This window comes from Lissotriton vulgaris, chromosome 7, assembly GCF_964263255.1.
Source record: "Lissotriton vulgaris chromosome 7, aLisVul1.2, whole genome shotgun sequence".
NCBI classification, from domain to species: Eukaryota; Metazoa; Chordata; class Amphibia; order Caudata; family Salamandridae; genus Lissotriton; species Lissotriton vulgaris.
The window spans coordinates 1,252,793,310-1,252,817,289 of NC_141695.1; the positions used below are offsets into that span (position 1 = coordinate 1,252,793,310).

The 23,980-nt window shown below is 47.0% G+C and overlaps 1 protein-coding gene across 3 annotated transcripts in view; it reads left to right on the forward strand.

Annotated features, from left to right (window-relative positions):
- The first annotated feature begins 12,043 nt into the window (after positions 1–12,043).
- The window catches only part of NSD1 (nuclear receptor binding SET domain protein 1), a 1,028,734-nt gene continuing 1,016,797 nt past the window's right edge, over positions 12,044–23,980 (forward strand). The window contains exons 1-2 of one of the 3 annotated variants that reach the window (XM_086931779.1): positions 12,044–12,157; positions 12,708–13,498. In XM_086931779.1, coding sequence (XP_086787905.1) covers positions 12,725–13,498 — 774 coding nt within the window. In that variant the 5' untranslated portion in view covers positions 12,044–12,157; positions 12,708–12,724. Of the gene's footprint in view, positions 12,158–12,247; positions 12,273–12,340; positions 12,526–12,707; positions 13,499–23,980 lie in introns of those variants that run through there. The other 2 variants (XM_086931778.1, XM_086931780.1) reach the window with 2 other exon arrangements.

The following is a 23,980-nucleotide window of genomic DNA, read 5'->3' on the forward strand; positions in this document are numbered from 1 at the left end:
AGGAACATCATTCAGTGAATGCCATTTTCTGGACAGTACTGGATAAACCAAAGATTTACAAGTCTATAAGAGATGTTAAGAGACTACTTGTAAGAGAACAAAAATATACAGACTACGTTGTCATGAGGTTGGGCTCAATAATGACATCCCGTGGAAGACCCTGAACAGATGAATTCCATAGTAAAATTGGAAATTATTTATTTATCTGAAAAATCGCTTCCACGTTTATACCAACACAACACAAAGTGAGTAGGTAGTTTGTTACAACGCGACCCTGCCCCAGATTGGGCGAGACAGAAGTTAGAATGTGATGGGGAAGCAGACTTCACATTGGACATAGTTGGACAACTTTGGTGCATGTGCTTCTGGGAGCTGAACACCACTCATCTGTACCATGAGCACTGTAAACCATAAACTGAGTTACACACACATCATGTTCGAGCGGTTTTGATGTATCACACCCATTATGGTGAAAATTAGCAGAGCAGTCTAGCACATCAGCACTTTAAAAAAAAAGGGGGGGGCAAATACATCAAGGAAGACAGTATTTCCCTTTTGTTTGCTGTACATATGCATGTGTGGACGCATAGACATAAGTAGAGAATTAATGATCGGTACCTGTCCCTGGAGCACTGTAAAACCCTTAATAGACAGAGGTACAGAGGTACATGCACGCTTTTTTGCGCTGTTTTTGATGTATTACACCAATTATGGTGACAATTAACACAACATAAAGCACATTGTCCCTTACATGGGGGCCATATACATAAAGAATACTTTATTTCCCTTGTTTTTGCCGTACAAATGAATGTATGGACGCATCAACATAAATAGATTAATGATGGGTATCATTAATGATAGGTATACACACGCCCGTTCCCAAGTGTCTATCCCCATGAATAATGTTGTTCTTGCGGGAAAAAAAGGAAAAAAGAAAAAGGAATGAAAAAAAATGCACTTGAGCTATTGCACGAGGGCGCTAGGAGACCAATGGAAATCCGGGCAGAGAGGGCAACGCGGAAGTCATCATGTCCGGGTCACGAACAGGAACGTTTACCCACATGACCGTAACAAACTTCTCTGTATAGGGAATCACAGAGGAATGAGACCTCCACCTTCACGTCGAGAGGTGTGTAATAGCCAGGCAGCGGTCTCACCTTGATGAAGTAAGGATTCGGGATGGGGAGTGGGGGACGATATAACTATACTTGCATATCTGAAAGAAACACGTTAGTGTTAGATTCCTTACCTTAGAATATCCCCAGGCGTCAGTCTGGATCCGGAAACTTTTGCGTAGCAGTACCCCTGCGCGTCGGTAGGCGTCGTCTGCAGGCGTCCCCTGCGGCTCCGCGTCCGTCGTCGGCGTCGTGCGCCGTGATGACGTCGCTGGAGTACATAGACGCCGCCTCCGCGCGCTGACGTCAGTTCTTCTTTTTTCCGCGCCAGTGGACGCAGATCTGAAGAGCAGTACTCCGGTCTTTGACCAAGTTTTTCGATTGTTTTTTCCTCTACTGTGCCTGATAGGATGCCTGGGTTTAAGAATTGCGATGACTGTGAGCGCACGATGTCGGTCACAGACCATCACCGCCTCTGCCTCCGGTGTCTGGGCCCTGACCACGACGTGGACTCCTGCGTCGACTGCCGGGCCCTTACCAACAAGGCTAGGCGGAAGCGGTCCCGCAAGCTACTGGAGCTCCGGGTGTCGGCCCCACGTCGGGACCGGGAGCGGTCCCGGTCCGGCCGGAGGTCGAGAGAGCGTTCGAGGGAGCGGTCGCGGAGCCGCGCCGGGCGCTCCGGAAGTCGACACCACTCGTCAGGCTCGTCAGGTAAGAAGCACAAGAAGTCGGGGCGTCGTCATCGTACCCCCGACTCCCCCCCGACGCTCGCGCGATGCGGCCGGGGGCTCGGGTGACCCCAACCCCGCGGCTCCGCGAGAGTCGCCGGCGCGGCCTGCCTCATACCCTCCGGTCCCTGGGCATGGCGCGACGCCTGAGGAGATCGAGGCGTTCCTCATGGCCATGAGGGCGCTCGCTTCTCCGACGGGGCCTACGGCGCCTTCGGGCCCAGTGCTACCGTCTGGGGGCCCTAGCGGTTCGGGTGTCCCTGCCTCGGCGCCGTCGGGTGCTCCGGCCCCGGCGCCGCCGACGGCTCCGACCCCGGCGCCGCAGGGGCCTTCGGGATCGGCGCCGGCTGGTCTTCCGGCCTCCCCGGCGCCGTTGCCATCGGGGTTACCCCCGACGCCGCCCCCGCGCGGCGCCGGTTCTCCGTTGCCGGTTCCGGCCGGCGGTGGGGTTCCGACGCCGGCTCCGGGCGGCGCCGTCCCCTTACCTTCTCCGACGCCGGACGCGGCGCCGGACGGGCGTCGCACGACGCCGGTCCCGGCGCCGATGGGGCCCATGAACCCCGAGGAGCCGGTCTTCATCATTGACTCCGAATACGGAGAGGATGAGGAGTACGGTGAAGGTTGGGAGGGGTCCGAGGACCCTCTGGCTCGCGAGTGCCAGTATGACCCGGACTGGACAGGTGACTTGGGGGATGCCAGTGGTTTGGACGACTCTCCTAACCCTGGTTTGATCTCTCCTCCAACCGTGGCATCGGTCGAGGGAGCTGCCTATTCTGTGGTGCTGATGAGGGCTGCCAAGGCCTTACACCTTGAGCTCCCCGTCGCGGCCGTGAGGCCTAACATCCTCACCGAGGTCTTCAAACCGCAGTCATGCCCACTGGAGCCACTGCTGCCGTTTAATGAAGCCTTGTCTGACGTTCTGTTGGGCACGTGGTCCAGGCCCGCTTCAGGTGCGCCTGTTGATCGGACCGTGGCCAGGCGCCACCGTCCTTGTCCGGACGACCCCAAGTACCTGTCTACCCACCCCACTCCTGAGAGTCTGGTGATCCAGGCCTCGACCTCCCAGTCCGCATTCCCGTCGGCCCCGCCCGACCGGGAATCCAAGAGGTATGACCAGTTTGGCAAAAAGGTCTTCTCGTCCATTAGTTTGGGCCTGCGGTCTTGCAACACCGCCTGCCTCTTGGGCCGCTACACCCACTCTGTGTGGGATACGGTCGCGGAGCTGCTGCCAGAATGCCCCATGGAGGTGCGGGCAAAGCTCGGTCAGGCTGTGGCTGAGGGCCGAGATGCAGCGAAATATTCAATTCGGTGTGGTCTTGATACGACCGACTCGCTGGGCAGGGCTATGTCTACGACGGTGGCGATTCGTCGCCACGCCTGGCTGAGATCCGCCAATTTTTCGGCTGATGTCCAGAATACCCTGATGGACATGCCGTTTGATGGCTGTCACCTGTTCGGTGACAAAGCGGACCACGCGCTGGAACGCTTCAAGGACTCCAGGGTCACGGCCAAGTCCTTGGGTCTCTCGACCCAGCGTCAGCAACCGGGTTCGTTTCGTCCCTTTCGTGGCCAAGGAAGGGGCGCCCCCACACGTGCTGCCAGCCACGCGCCGCAACAATCCTTCCAACGCGGTGGCGGCCGTGGAAACCGCTGTGGTGGCGGTCGGGGACAACGGCGGGGTCAGACCACACCTTCCCCCGCAGCATCTACCCCAAAATCCTCCTAGTCCGTGCTTTCGGCCCCATGTGACGCCAGTGGGTGGCAGGGTTCGCCATCACCACGCTCACTGGCGCACGATCACTTCGGACAGGTGGGTGCTGCAAATCGTCCGAAGGGGCTACTCCCTCCCCTTTGAGACCTCTCCTCCAGCCATGCCACCGCAGAACCACCGTGTGTCGGGGGACCACTTGACACTTCTGCAGGAGGAAGTTACGGCCCTCTTGGCCAAGGGGGCCATCGAGCGCGTTCCTGGGCCAGAAGTAGGGCGTGGTTGTTATTCCCACTACTTTCTGGTGCCCAAGAAGGACAAGGGGGGCCTACGTCCTATCTTGGATCTAAGGAACGTCAACGGCTTCCTCCGGAAGGAGAAGTTCAAGATGTTGACGTTAGCTCAGGTCTTGGCTGCTCTAGACCCGCAAGACTGGATGGTAGCGTTGGACTTGCAGGACGCCTATTTTCACATCCCCGTCCTGCCGGCCCACCGGTGTTACCTGCGGTTCACGGTAGGCCAGGAGCATTTTCAGTTTATCGTGCTTCCCTTCGGCCTTACCAGCGCCCCACGGGTGTTCACAAAGGTGATGGCGGTGGTCGCAGCCCATCTGCGCAGGTTGGGGGTTTCAGTCTTCCCCTACCTAGACGACTGGTTGTTGAAGGCGGGCTCGCCCCAGACAGTCGTCCACCACCTTCAGATGACGGCAGACCTCTTGCACGACCTGGGGTTCTCCATCAATGTGCCGAAATCACACCTGTGTCCCTCTCAAAAGCTCCTTTTCATCGGAGCGGTTCTGGACTCGGCGCAGTTTCGGGTTTATCCTCCGGAACGGCGGGTTCGGGATATTCAGGCTTTGATTCCCATCTTTCAGCCGCTATCCCGGGTTTCGGTCAGGTTGACGCTGCGGCTGCTGGGACTGATGGCTTCCTGCATCCTTCTGGTGCATCACGCTCGGTGGCGGATGCGGGCTCTGCAGTGGGACCTGAAGTTTCAGTGGGCCCAGCATCCGGGCAACTTGTCCGACCACGTCTTGATCTCGGAGGGCACTGCGAGACAACTGCAGTGGTGGCTTACGGACCGCGATTGGGTCAGGGGCAAGTCCCTCTCCCTTCCCCAACCGGAGCACGTTGTCGTGACGGACGCGTCCCTCCAGGGCTGGGGTGGCCACTTGGGAGAGGCAGAGATCAGAGGCATCTGGTCTCCGGCGGAGTCCCGGCTCCATATCAACCTGTTGGAGCTGCGGGCGATTCGTCTGGCACTGAAGGCATTCCTCCCCTTTGTCAACGGGAGTGTGGTGCAGGTGTTCACCGACAACACCACCGCCATGTGGTACTGCAACAAACAGGGCGGTGTGGGGTCGTGGACCCTTTGCCAGGAGGCTCTGCGCCTCTGGCAATGGCTGGAACGTCAGGGCGTGACTCTGACGGTTCAACACCTGGCAGGTTCTTTGAACGCCAGGGCGGACGAACTCAGCCGTCGGTGCTCGATGGATCACGAATGGCGTCTGAACTCGGACGTGGCGCAAGGCATCTTTCTGCAATGGGGAGAGCCTTGGTTAGATCTATTCGCCACCGAAGAGAACGCGCAATGTCATCAGTTCTGCGCGTTGGAGTTTCCAAGACGGCACTCGCACGGCGACGCCTTTCGGCGCGAGTGGAGTTGCGGTCTGTTATACGCCTTTCCGCCTATACCACTTCTGCCCAGAGTGCTGAAGAAGATCAGGCGCGACCGGGCCCAAGTTATCCTTGTGGCTCCGGACTGGGCTCGAAGGTACTGGTATCCCGAGCTACTCAGCATGTCAGTCGGTCCCCCGATCCGCCTGCCCCTTCAGGAGGACCTTCTGTCGCAGCAGCAGGGGACGGTCCTCCACCCGAACCTGTCCAGTCTCCACCTCCATGCTTGGAGATTGAGCGGCGGCAGTTGAGGCCATTTGACTTGCCTCCTGAAGTCTGTGATGTTATTCTGGCAGCCAGGCGTCCCTCCACTAAGTCGGTATACGCCTGTCGGTGGAACAGATTTGTGGCATGGTGCACAGCAAAGGCTGTGGATCCTCTTTCTGCCCCTCTTTCGGAGGTTCTTCTGTTTCTTCTTTCTCTTGCCCAGCAGGGCTCTGCTCTGGGCACTATCAAGGGCTACCTTTCTGCCCTTTCAGCCTTTTTGAGGCTTCCTGATCAGCCTTCTTTGTTCAAATCCCCGATTGTAACTCGATTCTTGAAAGGCATCACTCACATGTTTCCACCTGTTCCGTTTGTGATGCCTCAGTGGGATTTGAACCTGGTTCTAACTTTCCTGATGTGTGCTCCCTTTGAGCCCCTTCATTCTTGTCCTCTCCGTCTCCTGACTTTAAAGACGGCTTTCCTGGTTGCCATCACCTCTGCCAGGAGAGTGAGTGAGCTCCAGGCTCTTTCTGTCCAACCTCCTTTCCTGTCCATTCATCCTGATAAGGTGGTTCTGAGGACTAGACCTTCTTTCCTGCCCAAGGTTGTTTCGGCCTTTCACATCGGGCAGTCCATCACCCTCCCTTCCTTCTTCCCGCCTCCGCATCCTTCAAAGGATGAAGAGCGGCTCCATCGTCTGGACCCAAAACGTGCGCTTTCATTTTACATGGATCGCACACGCCAGTTCCGGGTGGATGACCAACTGTTTGTTGGCTACGTGGGTGCGAAGAAGGGACGGGCGGTCTGTAAACGAACCATCTCTTGATGGGTCGTCCTCTGCATCAAAGCGTGCTACTCTTTGGCTCGGAAGGAGCCTCCTGTTGGGCTGAGGGCCCATTCCACTCGGGCCACGGCGGCTACCACTGCCCTGGGCCGGGGAGTCCCCTTGCAGGACATTTGCCAAGCGGCTACGTGGGCCTCGCTGCACACCTTTGCGAGGCACTACTGCCTGGACAGCCAAGTCCGGAGGGATGGCTTCTTTGGCCGTTCTGTCCTCCAGGACTTTCTGGTGTAGTTTGTATTGGTTCGCAGACCCACCACCGGGGTTGGTATTGCTGGGGTATGTATTCTAAGGTAAGGAATCTAACACTAACGTGTTTCTTTCAGATGAACAAGTTACTTACCTTCGGTAACGATATATCTGTAAGAAACATTAGTTAGTGTTAGATTCTTTACCGAACCCACCCATCCTCCCCGTTCTGCGAACTGATACCTAGGGTTAAGGTCATCCCTTTCAGGGCCCTAGTTTTTACATGGCACCAGTGTTGGTTCTCTCATGGCTCTGCGTCTCCTGGCGCGGAAATGCTATGTGCAAAGAACTGACGTCAGCGCGCGGAGGCGGCGTCTATGTACTCCAGCGACGTCATCACGGCGCACGACGCCGACGACGGACGCGGAGCCGCAGGGGACGCCTGCAGACGACGCCTACCGACGCGCAGGGGTACTGCTACGCAAAAGTTTCCGGATCCAGACTGACGCCTGGGGATATTCTAAGGTAAGGAATCTAACACTAACTAATGTTTCTTACAGATATATCGTTACCGAAGGTAAGTAACTTGTTCGATACTACGTGAACGTCCTGGGCGCATAGAAGCTTCTTTGAATATCGGGCACCAGACTATCTAAGAACAGGGCCCCCCTATTAAGCGCCAACAGTAATATGTGGACACCAGATGGGGTGCCATCTAGATCAGCAATTTCACCATATGAGGGAGTGATATACTGATGATAAATATACTGGTGTCACTCTAATCGCAAGAGGGTACCCAGTGAGTTTTATACTAGATGCCTCCACAGGGCATGTAAAAACTTGCTAAACGCTAGCTGCAGTCGTAGGTGAGGGCCGCCCCGATTACCACAATGTCCTAAATGTAGAAGGGCGTAACACCACAAAAACTTTTTAAAAAGATGAAATACTCGTTGTATAACTCTGTGTAAGACTATTGTTGGGCAGCCCACCACTTAACTCGACATGTACATATTTTGTCTCTGTGTAGTGTGTTACTACAGGGAGACGCCCCTATTCTCTCAGTCGTTCATGTTAAATGTTTTAGGGAACTCGGTGAGTGTGAGACTTTGCTCTGCCTTAGTAGACCCGTGTTAGACAGGTGCTTTAGAAATGGATGTGACGGACACCTGCGGTTGAATAAAAGGTAACTTTTCCATATCGAATATACCGTTTTGGATAGCAAGAGCTTACAAGTGAGATAACTTGGGGCTCTAGGCGGTGTTGATACGCGGATGGTGAGTGAGATGTACGTACACGCATTTACAAAAAGGGTTTCTTGCTCATACATATTTTCTTTTCTAGAGCAAGTGGATCTTATGGAAGGTGGTCTCTATTTACAGGGTTAAACCAGAATGTGAATATTAAAAACCCATCTTGGAGGGGTCCTAAATTAGGATCAAAGAGTGTTGTGTTTTGGGATCCTGAAGATCTTGATGAATGCCGGAGTAACCCAACATTGTGGGCGCAGTTGAATCAGCAGAAACAGGTTGACACCTTTGCAGTAAGCGATCCTAATTTTCTCCTATCACCAGCATCCTTCATATTTTTAACCCTGGACGGGTAGCCCATGAATGAAATAAGAATTAGGGAATCATCCAAGCTAGTTTTAACTTTCACAAGCTGTATTTCTCTTTGGTGATCCCACAACTTTGTATTGCCTCCCTTTTGCTTCACCCCAGGCGTTGGTCTGCACAGGGGTGTCAGTAAGCAAGCCTAATGATGAAGCATGTCACAAATTTGTGTGGGAAGGCAGTTTTTATTCAAAGAGCATATGCCACCACCAGAAGACACATTCCTACCTCCTTTTTGTGTGACATACATGGCATTTTGGGACTTTTTGCATTAAGGCAAAAAGGACCTATTAAAAAATGGGTAGTGTTGGACCTGGGAACCTTTACCCCATTGGTTACGGGGGCATGAGTGTCCCCTTCCACTAGCTAATGCCAAGCATAAATGTATGCTACAAACACAGTGGTCCCTCACAAGAACAATAGGAGAGAAGCAATAAATACAGAAATACAATAAAATCTATATTGCGCTGTCCAGCCTGACAGGAATACTTTTAATATTTGAGAATTTGTGACACAGCAATAAAGTGGGAACAGAAACTCTGCATCAATCGGAGTACAAACAAACAGAAAGGCTCAGGCAGTGGTTAATGCTTGGCAAAGAAATCATCAATTTGGCAAGCATTAGTGAAGAAGAAACACCATATCAGATTGAAATGATACATATGATTGTGTTTAAGGTGTCAGAGTCGACGACGTTTCGATCTCATACATAAAATGGCGGGATCATCATCAGGACATATGGTTACATGCCTGAGTTAAATTGCCAACTGCAAGGTCAGAAGGACCCGCAGTGGAGCGGTAAGGGATCGAGCAATTCCTACCCGTAACCCAAGAAGGTGTTGCGAGGAAGGGTTAGTGGAGTCACTCAATTTTAACAATCAGATTTCCAGTAAGGGCGGATGTAATCACGCAAAAGCATTAACCTCTTGATAGCTATCTGTCCACTTTCTGGATCTGCAGAAGATCAGAAGAGGACTTAACCTGCTGTCTGTGTCTTTAGGGGAGCCCTGAAAGACTGGACCTGTTCCCTTTTGTACCCAGATCAAGGATGTAGACTCCAAGGGTCAGTTGGTGGACATATGTCGCTACAGGGACCCAACAAGCTGTAGGAGGTCTTTTAAACTACCCCGCTGACTAGTGGCAACAAGACCTATGCTGGGCTCTTATGTTGGCCTCTGCTCCTGTGAGTTTTGAAGTGCTGGTCATGGGAAACGTTAGAAAAGTACTGCTGTGGTGCATTGGAATTTAAAAGACCAAGTCAGAAAGGAAAATCTTTCACTTGGATGAACCTGGTTGTTGTATACAATGCGTGCTCTGTCAGCCCCAAATTGCGCCTAGGTCCTGGTTTACCTCAGCCATATTCATTGGTGCTTTGTTAAGATATTTTCCCTTAAATCTTAAAATAATTACTATCTCTGGTTCCCCCGATTGGATTTTTGTCATTTTAGTGTTATTTGCTTATTATGGTTTAAAATGTTGTTTTTGGCATTTTGTCTTTATTAGTGTTGTGGTACTGCCTAAATATGTTATACTCTGCACTAAGTTAATCCTGTCTGCTTTGTGCCATAGCTACCCGAGGATTGAGCTCAGGTTAATTTAGTGACTTTGAGGGCTCTCCCAGATAACTTTTGTGATTATTCCTTGATGTGCGTAATTTCCCACCCAAATTGTTAACCGTGTTTCTTACACAGGGTAACTGGAGGAGAATCCTCCTCTCCAGCATTTGCTTTCGTATTTTATACCATACCTCAACACTGGTCGAGTTCTAACGCAGGAGTGTGACGGATCTCGAGCCTGAGCCAAAGGAGGACTGGAAGACTGTGTAGAATGTGTGGAGAAATGGCCTGGCTCCATAGGTGGAAGGGTTTGACTTTGTATGGGGTCACACAGCGCTAGGAATGGGCCTGCCAGTAGATGTCTAACTAGAAGTGTTGACAGGTCCCTACTCCTTTCTCATTACAAAGTACGTCTGCTTCATTCTTTTGGATAAAGCAAGTCTGCTTAGGGTTTCAATTCCCTTCTGTAGATCCTGGTTGTTTAGGTTTCTAGATATCTTGCCCAAGACATTTTTTCAATGGTTGGGTAGTAGGCTTGACTTCAGAGTAAAATGGGTTTCAAGGTAAACTGACTCAGGATTATAAGTAGTCATCGAAAATTAGAGTGTGTGGTTTGCCTTTGAGAATGTTGAGGATGCCCACCTTTAGTATTGGTGTGAATTCCAGAAAAGTGTTAAATAAGATATGTGTTTAGGGAGGAGTTAACATTTTGGATGGCTAGAAATATCTCAGTAACCCCACAGAGATTAAGGTTATCCAGAAAGAAATGCTCACTTTTCTTGTATGGCTGGTTAATGGCCTCCCCAGTCGGTTCAGACGCCAGCTAAGGAGTACCGACGGTTAGAGCGGTGCTTCACTCTACTCCTGAGCCACTGCCAGGTGGGGTGAGGTCTTCACGTCTTACAGATTATGTGAACGACACTAGCTGTAAGCTTAAGACGAGGCTCTTCACCTGGAGACTGCAGGTGACTTTTGTACTTGTCTGTCTTATAATGTTTCTTAGTTGTCACTTATTATTTATTTTACAAATTGCAGTAGCATTCATTTGTTATGAGGTCCTGAAGAAAGTAAGGACTACTATGTCCACACATTGCTGAAACATGTCGACCTGGCTCCATCTCTAGACAGCGCATTTTTCAAACTGTCTATAACAAATTTTTAATATTGGCGAAGCGAGCATCATCCGAATAAAGTCTGTTCTATGCTCCCTTATCCAATTTTATAAACACTTTTTACTTTTACTTTTTCACTTTGAAGTTCTGTTTTCGCACTGCACTTCCCCAGTCACACCACGCTTCACCACTCATCAGTCTTAAAGAGTGGTAGACCATACTATTGTTTGTGCAGCGGAGGAGATCTATCCACCACCTGGTCTCCTCACGTCTGTATTATACATACTTGCATTGATGGTGCGATGGATGATCTGTCATTTACTATGCGAGGGCCCTCCACTGTAGAATTATATTTTGGCACAGTTATACAGCATAGTTATGTTTTGAAGTGCTTTGGGAGTTGCCTGGTAGTACAGCTAAAGATTTTGCAGTGAAGTGCAAGAAACCTTGCAGTGTTACAGTGCCCTGTGGCAGTGTTGTGATACTGCAGCGCTCTGTGATGAGTCTGGCAATAGTGCATTTAGCCCAGTTGCATAGCAGTGTAATTATGTGTATATTGTATGAGCGCTAGGCTGCAGTTTTCGTATTTGCAATGCATGGGTGGAATTTTGGCTGTGCAGTGTGTGTGTAGCAGTGCCAGAGACACCTCACTCTAGTAAGAAGTTATTTCTATACTGCTGTAAAGTTTGCAGTCTCTGTTAGAGGCACTCCTAAGAGTGTCGTCTGAAATAGGACCTGCCGGAGAGACATCTAAATTAATACATTTTGCGGTGTGGAGTGGGAGGGTCTTGAGTATAAACCTCGCTAGATGCATGTTGATGCAGTAGCTGCTACAAGTCTGAAAGGAGTGCAAGAGTCGTCTAAGTGCAGACCCGCGATTGTTTGCAACGCAGCTGGATTTTAATGCAGTGCGACTGTCTCTGGCGGCAGTGCAGTGGGGTTTACCAAGACACTGTGGGACTGTTTAGTGCTGTAAGCTTCGCAGAGTATACTGGCGTGGGCGCTGTTGCAGTGGTTGTGTTCTACAGCGTAGTGCGAGGGGCCTGGCTGCAGTGCAGTGCGAGGCCCTACTGCTCCACAGTAAGGCGTCTTGCAATAGCGCTAAGAGGCCCTCCTGCAGTAAAATGAGATTGCGAGGCTGCGGAAGGACAGTTTGAGAGGCCCTGCTGCTACGCACTGTGCTAGGTACTGTCTCACTGCACCTCACTGTACTGCGCCCCTCAAGGTGCGGCCGACCCGGCAGGTGAGCCCCGGGCCGCGCTCTCGGACTGCCCCCTCCCTCCGCCTCCCCTTTCTCCGCCCCCCGCCCGGGTTAGCTCAGTTCACTGGCAGAGGCTGAGGAGGAGGCCGACGAGCAGAGCGCCCTGCACAACGTCCCCCGGCCTGGAGGGGCGGCGTGCAGGGAAGCAGCCGGCTCGGTGAGGACATCTTGAGGGAGGGGGGTACGGTGTGCACGGTGAGGCCACCACCAAGGAGGGGGCGTCTGCAAGGCCGCGCGTTCCCGGGCCTTGCACGGAGTCCCCATGTCTGGAGGTGCAGTGTGACGGGGAGACGTTACGGGGGAGGGGGGAAGTGGAGTGTGATAAGGGCATCCCGAGGGAGGGACCCACCAAGACCTACCAGGCGAAGGGGTGTCTGCGGCGTGCCACGCCAGGCCGTGCAGCGGTTGTGCGCGGCCGGGTGGAGGGACATGTGTGCAGCGCAGCCCCTGAGCACAGCTGCCCGCATCCTTCAGTCAGGGGGGGGGTGATTGCACCGGCATGGCGGAGGCTGCTGGACTGACTAGGTGCTACTCTGCTCATTCCCGTGATCTGCCCCCCGAGGCCGGCCCCACGCCCCGTTTCCCTGCTGCTCCCCTTCGTTTTATGCCCGCTCGCATCACTGTGTGGCCAAGCAGGCCAGGCCTGCCGCCCCGGCTGCCATCTTGGCTGAGCCCTTTGTAACGCCGTGTTTGTTTCTCTCTACCAGGTGGATGTCTACGCAGCATGGACCAGGCCTGCGAGCTGCCTACCCGGAACAGCGTGCTTGTGTTGGTGGGAAGCAGCGGCCCCCTCGGGAAGGACGCTCCAGAACCCCCCAATGGATGTCTGGCCGAGCCCCCCAGGCCTGCCCAGGGACAGGACCCCGCCTCTTGCTACATCCCGCTGCGCAGACTGCAGGACCTTGCCTCCATGATCAGCGGGGACAGTCTGACCCCTCCCGGGGATGGTGTTGAGTCCGGGTCCCGGGACCCCACCAACCACTGCACTTTGGAGTTACTTGAATCGGCGGCACTGTGTGCCAGCCGGACCCTTCCGTGCCCCCTCCCCCCCGAGGTCACCCTCAAGATGTCAAAGGCTGTCAGGAACGGGTTGCTGCTGCACGTGGAGCCTTTGGGCGCTGCAGCGGGCATGTCAGACCGTGCAGGAAGCGCTGAGAAAGGAACCTGCACGCTGAAAGCACCCAAAGCAAGGAAGCCGAGAACTAAACACACGCATCCACAGGAGACTGGCGCTGGGGGGAAGCAAGGGGGCACTGAACGGGACACTTCTCCCCTAAACAGGACTGCCACAGATCCTCTATCGTACCCTGCAGACCTCACTTTGGCGGATAACTCTCTGGCAGATTGCATCCCTTTGGACGTGCCCACGGCGTCCTCTGTTTCATTCTCTCCGAGCAGAGACTACCCCCAGGATCACGAAGACCCTGACCCTTTGATGTCCTCCCCCGAGAACCAGGTCGTCATCAGCAGCCCCACGTCTACCACAGTAGTGCAATTTGTAAGCGATTTTTGTTACACAATTAACATTGGTGGCTGGGAGTTAGCTTGAATGGGAGTTTGTGAATGTTTCATGTGAAAGAGCTCAGCGCAGCCACTCATAGTGCGTGTAGGCCAGAGTGGGCGGGCACTTGTACTTCAGTTGCTTCCGGTGGGATCCGCAGGATTCTCGAAACCAACCCAGACTCTCTAGGGTACCTCTCCTTAAGGTCCCTCAAAGAAATGCTTCTGTTTTGTAGTGAGAACTCCACGCAATTCCCCACCCTCCACAGTTACATGACATCTTTGCGCAAAAAAAGGGTTTGCAGGTAGCGAATTTCTCTCGGCTATTGTTTGTGTTGGTTTTTGCCTTTTAGCAGCCCCTTAGGTTTGTTGTTTGTTTTTATTTTTGTACGCAACCATAACTGGTAATGGACCAGCATAGTACGTATATTCTTGCAGAGAAATGGCCCGCCTTATTTAGAGTAAGTTAGTAGATGGAAATCCTAAAGATTTGTGAACGAAGTGCAAAATTCTAAGGGGGAGATTCCACCAACATAAATTACCTTGTATCTTCCCAGAGGCTTTGTACACCGTTGCTCTCAAGCGAGGTTCGCGTCACACACATACACTTCACTTACATTGGGTGTACTATGTCATTAGTAGGCTTGATTTCAACAGGGCATTACCTGACTTTCCCTTGTTAGGCTAGTTCTGCGAACACTTAATTCTAATCCAAAAACCCTAGCCTTGGGGGTGGGGGGGAGCTCACATCCCCACTGAGTATTGAAATTACCTTTTATATAGAGTAGTCATTTTAGAGTGTTTTTCATAAAAGGAAAGCCACTTGCTTAGGATCTCGGGGCTCACTTGCCTGCCATAAGCATGGAGTATTGTGACAGGCAGTATGCAAACTTGTCTTTGGGCTAGTCAATTATGCCTTGGTCAGAGTTCTGTTTCCAGTGGCCTAGATCGGAAGCAGTTGGCTCTTAACGTGATTGTTTGTTTATTAAAGCCAGACCCACGACGATATGGACGTCGAGAGTCCCCACAGTTCAGTAGCTGTAGTTGTGTTGAGGGTCAGGTATTGTCGGGGGCTCACCACCGAGCGAATTAACAAAGCGTTTAGGGTGAAAGTGGACGTTGGGCGAGGGCTAGATAAGTGGTTTGAGAGGTACTCGACCTCAGAAGGGTGCTTTTAATTCAGTATTGTAAATACGCAAGAATGGCTTGTTTCACTTTATAACCATTGTATTATTGCTTCATTTTGTATTTTGCCACACTTTTTCTACAGTAGTGTGCAGTACAGAAAGTACCTTATGATCGTGCACAGTTCTGCCTCCCTGGTGCCCATGCGTCATGAGTTTATACGAAATAATCTAAACATTCGCTTGGGCTGCATGAGATGCACTTTATCCTTAAGGAACATTTACTGATATTAAGAACAGTGCTGTGCTATTGAGTGTCTCTACTCTACACTTTGTTTTTACAGTCAAAAGCGGACGTGTTAGAGGCCACACTGCAGCACATCCTAAAATAAACTAACTTGAATATTACATTCGTTTGTTTCACTTCTACATGAATCGTGAAAAGGTCTATACCGTAATCTGAACCTTATTTGAAACCCAACTCCTCCGCCTTAATTTGTAACGCCCAAACCTCGTGTCCACTAGAAGTAGATTTACGCCTGTATATAGCACCTTTGTTGTCCCCCCCCCATGCCCATTTCAAACCATATAACCTATGGCCACGCCCGGGGCCCCTGGATCGTTAATTGTTCATATATCTGTTACAAACTATAACTGCCACGATTGTATTTAATACATACAGATCTGTTTTATTTTGTTTAGTGACACTCTGTCTCAATAACCGAGCTCCAAACAGATTAATTGAATGTACATTTATTTTGGATGGAAGCTATAGAAATCTAACAAGGAGCCAGGACTCCGGGATTACATTGGTCTCCCGTTCACATTGTAGGCTGACCTTTAAAAAAATCTCTCTCACACACACACACTTTCTCCTCTGTGTATGTTTGTGTCCGTATAACCTGTTTACATATTCAGTGAACGTTAAAAATTATAGTTGAGTACAGTAAATCCCACGTTCTAGAGCAGCGGTCTCATACCTTTTCTGTAATAAGAGCTACTTATGTTCAATGAACCTTATCTAGAGCTACTGATATTAGTATTGGAATAGTGACCGGATCAGAGAAGATTACACTAGTGGACACCATATGCAAGATTACTCCTTGCATCAGGCATAGTTGCCAGAAGTAATATGAAAAAGTCTCTCTTAATATACAAATGCCTCTATATGGGTAATACATAAAATTCATAGCTGCAATGGCTCAGTCACCAAGGTAAAAACCATTTGTGAAAATTCTTCCCAGTGGCAGATAATTTATCACTGAAATATTAGCTTTAAATATATTGTCAGGGATGTGGAATTCCTATAGCCCAACTCCCGGGACATATTGTTTGGGGTCAAGGGCAACAGGTTTTCAAGTGTATTTTGTCCTTGGGACAAGTAGGCACAACCCCCTACAGCACAAACCCTTTGGCTGCCAGTTTACAGTATCACTTTATGGATCAGGAAAGGGCAATGTCTGCAGTTAAGGTAATATTTGTGTCCATGTGTTAAATGCTGTTGAAGCTTGTATTTATGGTTCATTAATGCAAAGCCTTTATTATTAGGGTGAGCACTAAAAGTAAACCCTGTAAGCTCGGCCTGCACTACTGACTGTGGTTTCAGTATCAATGCGTATACACGTTTTCAAAGTTTAGTAATATGATGCTATGTATAATGCTCCCAGAATGCTCTCTGATTATATGCAAATATTTGCAGAAGCTTCAAAGCAAGAGTGATGATTCTTTGCTTTCAAAATATAAAATGTAAAAAAAAAAATGCAAGTAGGAAAAAAAACATTTTGCTACTGTAAGATTTTAGGTACCATATCTTTGCAGCATCATTTAGCAACATGTTGATGTAGGCTTGTATTTCCCTAAAAATATTAATAATGGAAAATCAGTGTAACCAGTTTAAATATGGTTACCGGAAACAAAAATAAACAAGCATTGGCAAAGCCAGTAGGTCTGAAATTGGTGGTCAGCCTTTTGGTTTTGTCAATGCGTGACTTGTTCAGGCATGGTTTTTGTAAAACCGTATCCGTGTGGGAGCGGCTGGGACCTCACCTTTCTAACAAGCATTGGCAAAAGCAAAAATTGTTTTTGGTCTCAAAAAGCACACATTGCCACAGCAGTTCCGGGCACTGAACAAAACTACTTTGTGTGCCAATATGCTCCTTGTCAAAGAGCAGAATACTTGAGAAACAAAACCTGTGCCTACACAATACAAATAATGACAATTAATATCTTATTAGTGTTCTTTGAAGCAATGAAGGAGGGCAGTCGGTATATGTTGCACTTGTATTTATTGCGCCAGCCGACACGTGTTTCATTGGAGTGTTCATCCAAAATGCACCCATCGCCACACGGAGGACGCAGTTATGAGCATCGGGACAGCTTATGAGGGAACTATCCGGAAAAGAGCTCCCATTGCAGCAACGGTTCCCGTTTTGACAAGTCATAGACCAATTTCACCAGAGTTCCGCCCTCACCTGTCCTGGCCTATTATCAGCTCAAGACCATTCATTTTGGATCAACGCCACAGTGCGCCTTGACTCTCCTGGCCTTTTCAGTGAACAATCTACCGACACCCTGACTGGGTCGGAATTATCACCAGTCGTGGGGGATTATCTACCCTATTCATTAGGATTTTGCTCTGAAGATTTGGAGTGTACTCCACTCCAATGAAACACGTGTCGGCTGGCGCAATAAATACAAGTGCAACATATACTGACTGCCCTTCTTCATTGCTTCAAAGAACACTAATAAGATATTAATTGTCATTATTTGTATTGTGTGTGCACAGGTTTTGTTTCTCAAGTTGTAAATGTATGCCCGGTAATAAATTCTCAAGGGGTTGTTAGGGTCACCCCTTTCCGAGTAGCACCACATTAACCGAACAAGTCTAACTAACCCAGCCATTTATCCAGTGGAGCGCAACTATTCCCTTAAACTAAGTGCCCTTGTCATGGTAAAAAGAGCTGAATACTGTCACTGACAGTGAAGCCATCTGATAGACGGAGAGAAAAAGAGAGCAAGAGAGAGACAGAATTGTAATAAACACAATAGGTCATGGTTAACACCAGGCCTAATTAGAAGCCCAATTATTAACGAAAGTCTCAAAAGTGCATCTATGATATATATCCTTGCATTAAGTGCATATATACAGTTTCCATGAATTCACAATAATTTATAGAAGTAGGCCAAGTAATAGTACTCCTAGAAATTATTTGTGAACTGCATTTTAGCATGAGCACATGTGCATGTGTAGATTGGCTCATGTGAAAATCTTAATGTTTCAAGTTCACTTTTCCTCTAACCACTTTTTCCCAACCCTGGAAGAAGTTTTACGTCTGCGACTGTCAAGAGTAAATTTCCAACCTTTTTCAGTACAGGAAAAGATTAGAAAAGAGTTGGTGCCAACCTAACGCACACGTTAATAGGTTTGCACAGACTCAGAAGGGCATTTCAACCCTTGAACTATTTCTTACCAATACCTTCAGCCCAGTTTGTAGACCTGCAGAAACATGGCAGCATAAGGGAATTGCTAGTATGCAACCCTATGGTACAAGCCCTGGCATAATTAGAGAGGTTATATCAGAACTCTTATATAATGAGATTGCTGCCGTAATTTGTCGCCGCATTACATGGCACAAAAGGAACAAGTGGATTTTGTTACAGGGAAAGTATATTTATGAAGCAACCTGCCCCATGGACAAGTAGATATTTTATTAAATTCCACACCCCTGATTGTGCAAAGTAAGACCTTTTTCCCCACAAATCAGTTAACAAGTTATGTAAATAAAAAAAATTCTGTCATACACTTTTGCAGTTTTTGTATATGGACATTAATTAAACAAAGCAATGCCTTTAATTTAGTAGGCTGGGCTGCCCTCAGGATAGCTACTTACAGGTAGCTGCAGAGGTCCTAGTAGCTCACAAGCTATTCGTTGGAGACCCTTGTTTAGAGTGTCATGAAATGACCTTATAGTGGCAAACTGCCAGGCACCATTCAAACACTGCAAAGGATCATGGCTGCAGTGGTGCACGCTTTCAGTAAATACCACTGTGAATAACAAGGTTTGCGTAGCCACAGAGGTATACATAAGAATTGGGAATGAGAGGAAGGTTTTTTAAGGTAACATAGTAAATCCTCCTTAGAAAACCAAAGGCACACAAATTATTGGGATGCCATGAAACAGTATAGTGGGCGACCTAGATTAGAGAAGCAACAACTCATTCTTGCTGTTTATTTATTTTTTCTTCAGGAAAAGACCATAAATAACTTTTTCTAAAGGGGACTGTAACTCTCCTCCACATTGGATGGCATACTTCTTGAAGTATGCCATGCAATGTGATATCTCCCCCCCCCCACTACACAGTCTAATTCCATCCAAGTAATGTTTTTGTGATTTGGTCATCAGTTAAGTCAAGAGTGAGATGGAATGTGTTGTCATACTAATGTCATTGTCAGTTGTGATCTGTGACATTATGTGAGGTCATTAGCATTGCAATGAGGAAGGGTTATGTTTGCATTGCTCTCCTTAACTAACACGTTTTTTGAGAAGTTTTTATTTTTTTCATTGTAACCATTGCAGCTATTCAGCTGCAGTATAAGGCAATCTTTTTCTTGTTACTTTACCCTCTCTTTACCAAAGATTTTTCATCCGTGATTATTTTTTTAAATAATATAGTAAAGATAATCTCCTTCATTGTGCAGTGCGTATGTTGCTACTTAAAGCAATATATGCATATATTTTGAAGGTGGTTATGGGCTATTGCTCTACACATTTATGTGCCATTTTTATAGTGCCAATCTATACTAAAAGCAGCTGAGCCCTGTAAAGGGTCAAAGGTAAACATACTACCAACAGCTGATTTGTGGGAGCAGAATTGCAGTGTTACTGCATTAAGTGTTCTTTACAGAGGTGCACCTTCAACTCTTTCCTAAAGTGGAACAGATTTGGGTTGGTCTGATGTATACAGAGATATTGTTTTAGCTCCTGGGTACATAGATGGAAAAGGCCTGCTCCCTTGTTTTCTTTCTTTTTTATAATTTTTAGTCTCCATTATGATGATGTCCTGGCTACCAATGTGCAGAGAGCCACCAGATATGGTGATCTTGTCTGCACAATAAGCAGGAGCACTAGTCGTGTGTGCTTTACAGATGATGCAGCTGGTTATGAAGATGGTGTGAGCAGACAAGGGGATCCAGTGGAGGTTCATCATAATTTTACCATACTCACCTGGGCTCATAAAACATTCATACCTTGAACTAGCAGTCCTGCCTGTGATTTACTAACTAATCACCTATCAGTCCTTGTAGGACTTATACCTGTAAACCATGACTTACCAACCCTTTTCACCTTTGCTATAAGTCCTAGTGATCGAATAAGGAGTTAGAATAAACAGGCAGTATTTAGACACATTTACCTTTCCTGTAATAACCACAGACTGGGGAACGTTTTAAAAGCTTTATCTATGCAAGATTTTCTGAGTCAAAAAGGACACAATACTGTGACCACAACATTTACAAGCAAGAATATAATCAATAGGACATAAAGTTTGTAAGAAATCACAGTAACACCTTTAAACATTGGTATCTGGGAAGGGTGAGAAAGGGAAATAGTACAAGGACATACATACCACATGGATTATATTTCCCTAGAAATTTGCAATGACCAATCCTGGTCACAGACTGGAGCAAAAAGACCAGGGCTCCCGATTAATCAGGTGCCCACGGGACCGAACCGGTGCAGACCAGGACAGGTCATCTCCGCTAAGTGCAACGCCAGTGTCGTACCCCTCTCTCTCAGAAAACCAATTAGTACCCTGACTGGGTAATCGATAATTTCCCACAACACCTCGATTCTTCTGACCAAGTGCTCTGCCAGCACCTCTGCTCTTGATCTCCTATAGCATGCGTTGGGTCTGTGACAGGTCAGCTACTCGGACAAGTCGGACAATTTCTCTATTTAAACCTACCTTAGTTATACTATTTCGAGGGCAATGTACCACCCCTAAATGTTGCAAATCTGTGTTCCCCTTCAGTGATTGGTCAGGCAGACGAGGAGAGGGCATCACACCATACTAAGATGAGATCATTTCATTATTGGTTTTAGTTGATTCCGGTTACCGCCCATCATTTATTTTCCCATGCACTTTTATTTCACCCAGCAATACTGTTCAACACATTTGATACATTTTATATAGCTTCAGTTCCTCCTGAGGTCAGAAGGGCATTTTCTCATAGACATCGTGGATAATATGATTCTTGGCTGGGATTCAATGCCAATGCTTCAGCAGCTTCGGAGCTAGAGTGCGCACTCGCAGCTTTTCCAAGCTGGAGTTTGTATCAGTATTAAGGCCCAAGTACGAGCTAGCAGCAAAGTCAAAGAGAAACATATTAGAATACAAAAATAAATGAATGCACTGTATACAGTCAGTCAGTCAAATAATCTTTATTTCGGTCAAAGACCATAAAAGATACGAAATACATAATACACTCATTAAAAAAGCATCATGACAGATGAGTAATTACAAAAAAGACAGATTAAATTTCTCAAAGGCTAAAAAGATAAAAGAAGATAAAAAGGATATGTACAAGTTAAAAATATGATAGGATCAGAACAAAGATATCGCACAACCAACAGGACTAGGCAAAACATTGACCACAAGACTAGTTCTTAATAAATGACCAGCGCCTTCGCCACATGGCATGTAAATAGCAGGAAACAGAGAATACAATTGGTTGGGAAGTGTCACATTTTAAAATCCTGAGTGCCTGGTGATACTGCTTAAGCCCCAAATTTCTACATAATTGAGTAAGCCATCGCTTTCTGAGGTTGTTATAAGATGGACAGAAAAAGAAGACCTGGGCCGCAGACTCCTCCTTTGCCCCACATGCTGGACATTCTAGTGATTTGTTATCAGACCATTTATGCGAAAATGCCCTAAGGGGTAGTGTACCATGCCTGAATTGGACGTAGAGTTTCCTTTTTTTTAAATTTTTTTATTTTTTTTTATTTTTTATTGAGCAGATTCGAGAAATACAAATGAAAATACATAACTATACAAAAATATGATATTATATTATACATGAAAGAAAGTAAAAAAATTGCAGAATTCAAGATGGCAAACACGTAATAAAATCAGCATATAGTACATTCAATTTTCAAGTCATTAAGACCATAACATAATAACTCAATACATCTTTAGAAATCAAATTTGGAAAACCAAAATCTTTAAAGTAAAGTAAAACCTTAAGCTAAAGACCTTCTTTTTACAAGCAATATGTTAACTTAAACTAATTTTTAGTCCCTTTGCTGTTCATACCAATTGGCTATTGGTGACCAGATTTGTTCCCCATGTAATCGTGATTTTTTCCCTCTGGTTCTAAAAATGGCTACTTCTTGTTTGTATATTGCTAGTAGTCTATTGAGCCATCCCTTGAAAGTTGGAGCCTCAGAGTCTTTCCATCTAGTTGCTAAGATAATTCTATAAATAGCAGTACTTATGTAAGTAATAAGAATTTCTAGGTTACCAAGATCTAGAGAATCATCATATCCTAACAGAAACAGAGTTGTTGATGTTCTTATTTCGTAGCCAAAAATTTCGGCCCAGTACTTTATAATGCTTTTCTTAATTTGTTCTAATTTGGGGCATTCAGAGAACATATGTATAAGATTTGCAGGTCCTAGTGTACATCTGGGGCATTTATCATGAGCCATCTTACCCCAAGTAAACAGTTTGAAAGGTGTGTAATATAAGTTATATATAGTTTTATAAATTTGGGCCTTTAGGTTGCTAGCTAGTAAGATTTTATAAGATAATTGTAAGGACATATCTATGTCGACATTATTCAATTTGTTGGCCCAGCTAGTTTCTGTAGATTCGAGGTCATCGGGGTGATTGCTCATGAAAATGTCATATATATTGCTTATTCTGGTTGATTGTTTTTGTATAAGATCTATGAGTGGTATGGATTTTAAGTCTATATTTGATATATTTTGTCTAAGGGATGTATAAATTTGAATAAATTTTAGGTAGTCTGTAGGATGGATATGATATTTGCCATATAATTCATCAAATGTTGTTTTACCATCTTTATCTAAGAAGTCACCAATAGTTATTAGACCTAAGTTCTCCCAGCGTTTAGTTATATTGTCGTTAATGTAGTGAGGTATTACCATAAAGGTGTATATTTGGTGTATTTTGAAATTGTCAGTGTTTTAATGGTTCTAGTCCAGGTTTTAAAGGCATCTGTAATGATTTTGAATTTAATCTTTTTAAAATAAGAAGGTTCTATCTGTCTTAGTAGCAGACCTCTGGCTTTACTACCCAGCGTTAATTCATAAATGGATGGTATGGGTTGTTGTTGATCGTTATAATTATTGGAACTGGGTGTAAGCAGGAACATCATTTGCTGTAAGATGGTTGCCCATAAATAATATGTTAAATTTGGGACCGCTAGACCACCTCTGGAGAGTGGTAGTACTAACTTAGGTAGGGCTCTTCTTATCTTCCCGTAATTCCAGATAAACGAGGATATTGCTCGGTCTAGCGTTTTCATGGTATCGCTGTTAATTAAAAGGGGAATTGCTCAAAACAAATATAGAATCTTTGGGAATACTGTCATTTTGACATAGTTACCTCTACCAATTATGGAGAGATGAAGATTGTTTACTCTGAGTAGATCTGCCTTTATTTTTTTAATTAGAGGGTCGTAATTTAGTAGATTAATTTCACTAGTTTTTGACGAGATATTCACTCCTAGGTATTTTGCATTTTTAACTCTGTATTGACTTATAAAAGGTGTATTCTCGGTACATATAACCATAGTTTTATCTTGATTTAGAGAGTATCCAGAATAAAGCCCAAAAGATTTGGTGGTTTCTTCTATTTCGATTAAGGCCTCCGTAGGGTTAGTTGTTACAACCGCCACGTCATCGGCGTAGGCAAGGACTTTAGTGTTGTAGATGTCTACTTCAATTGGTGTAATCGCCGGTGATGTTAATAATTTGATAATTAGGGGATTGATATATAGTGCGAATAATAGTGGAGAGCATGGGCAACCTTGTCGCGTGCCTCTCTGAATGTTTATATTTTCAGATTCGCATCCACCAGTCATAATTCTTGCCTTGGGATCAACATAGAGGGCTTTTATAGATTTTATAAAGACCGGGCCTATGTTATTAATGGCTAATATTTCCCAAAGAAACTGCCAGGAGACCCGGTCAAAGGCCTTCTCGGCATCTAATAAGATCGACATCTGGCCCCCCTCTACTTCCATGATGTCAAAGAGGGAAATTACTCTGCGTGTATGATCTGTGGTGCTCTTGCCTGGTATAAAACTGTGTTGCCAGGGAGAGACCAGA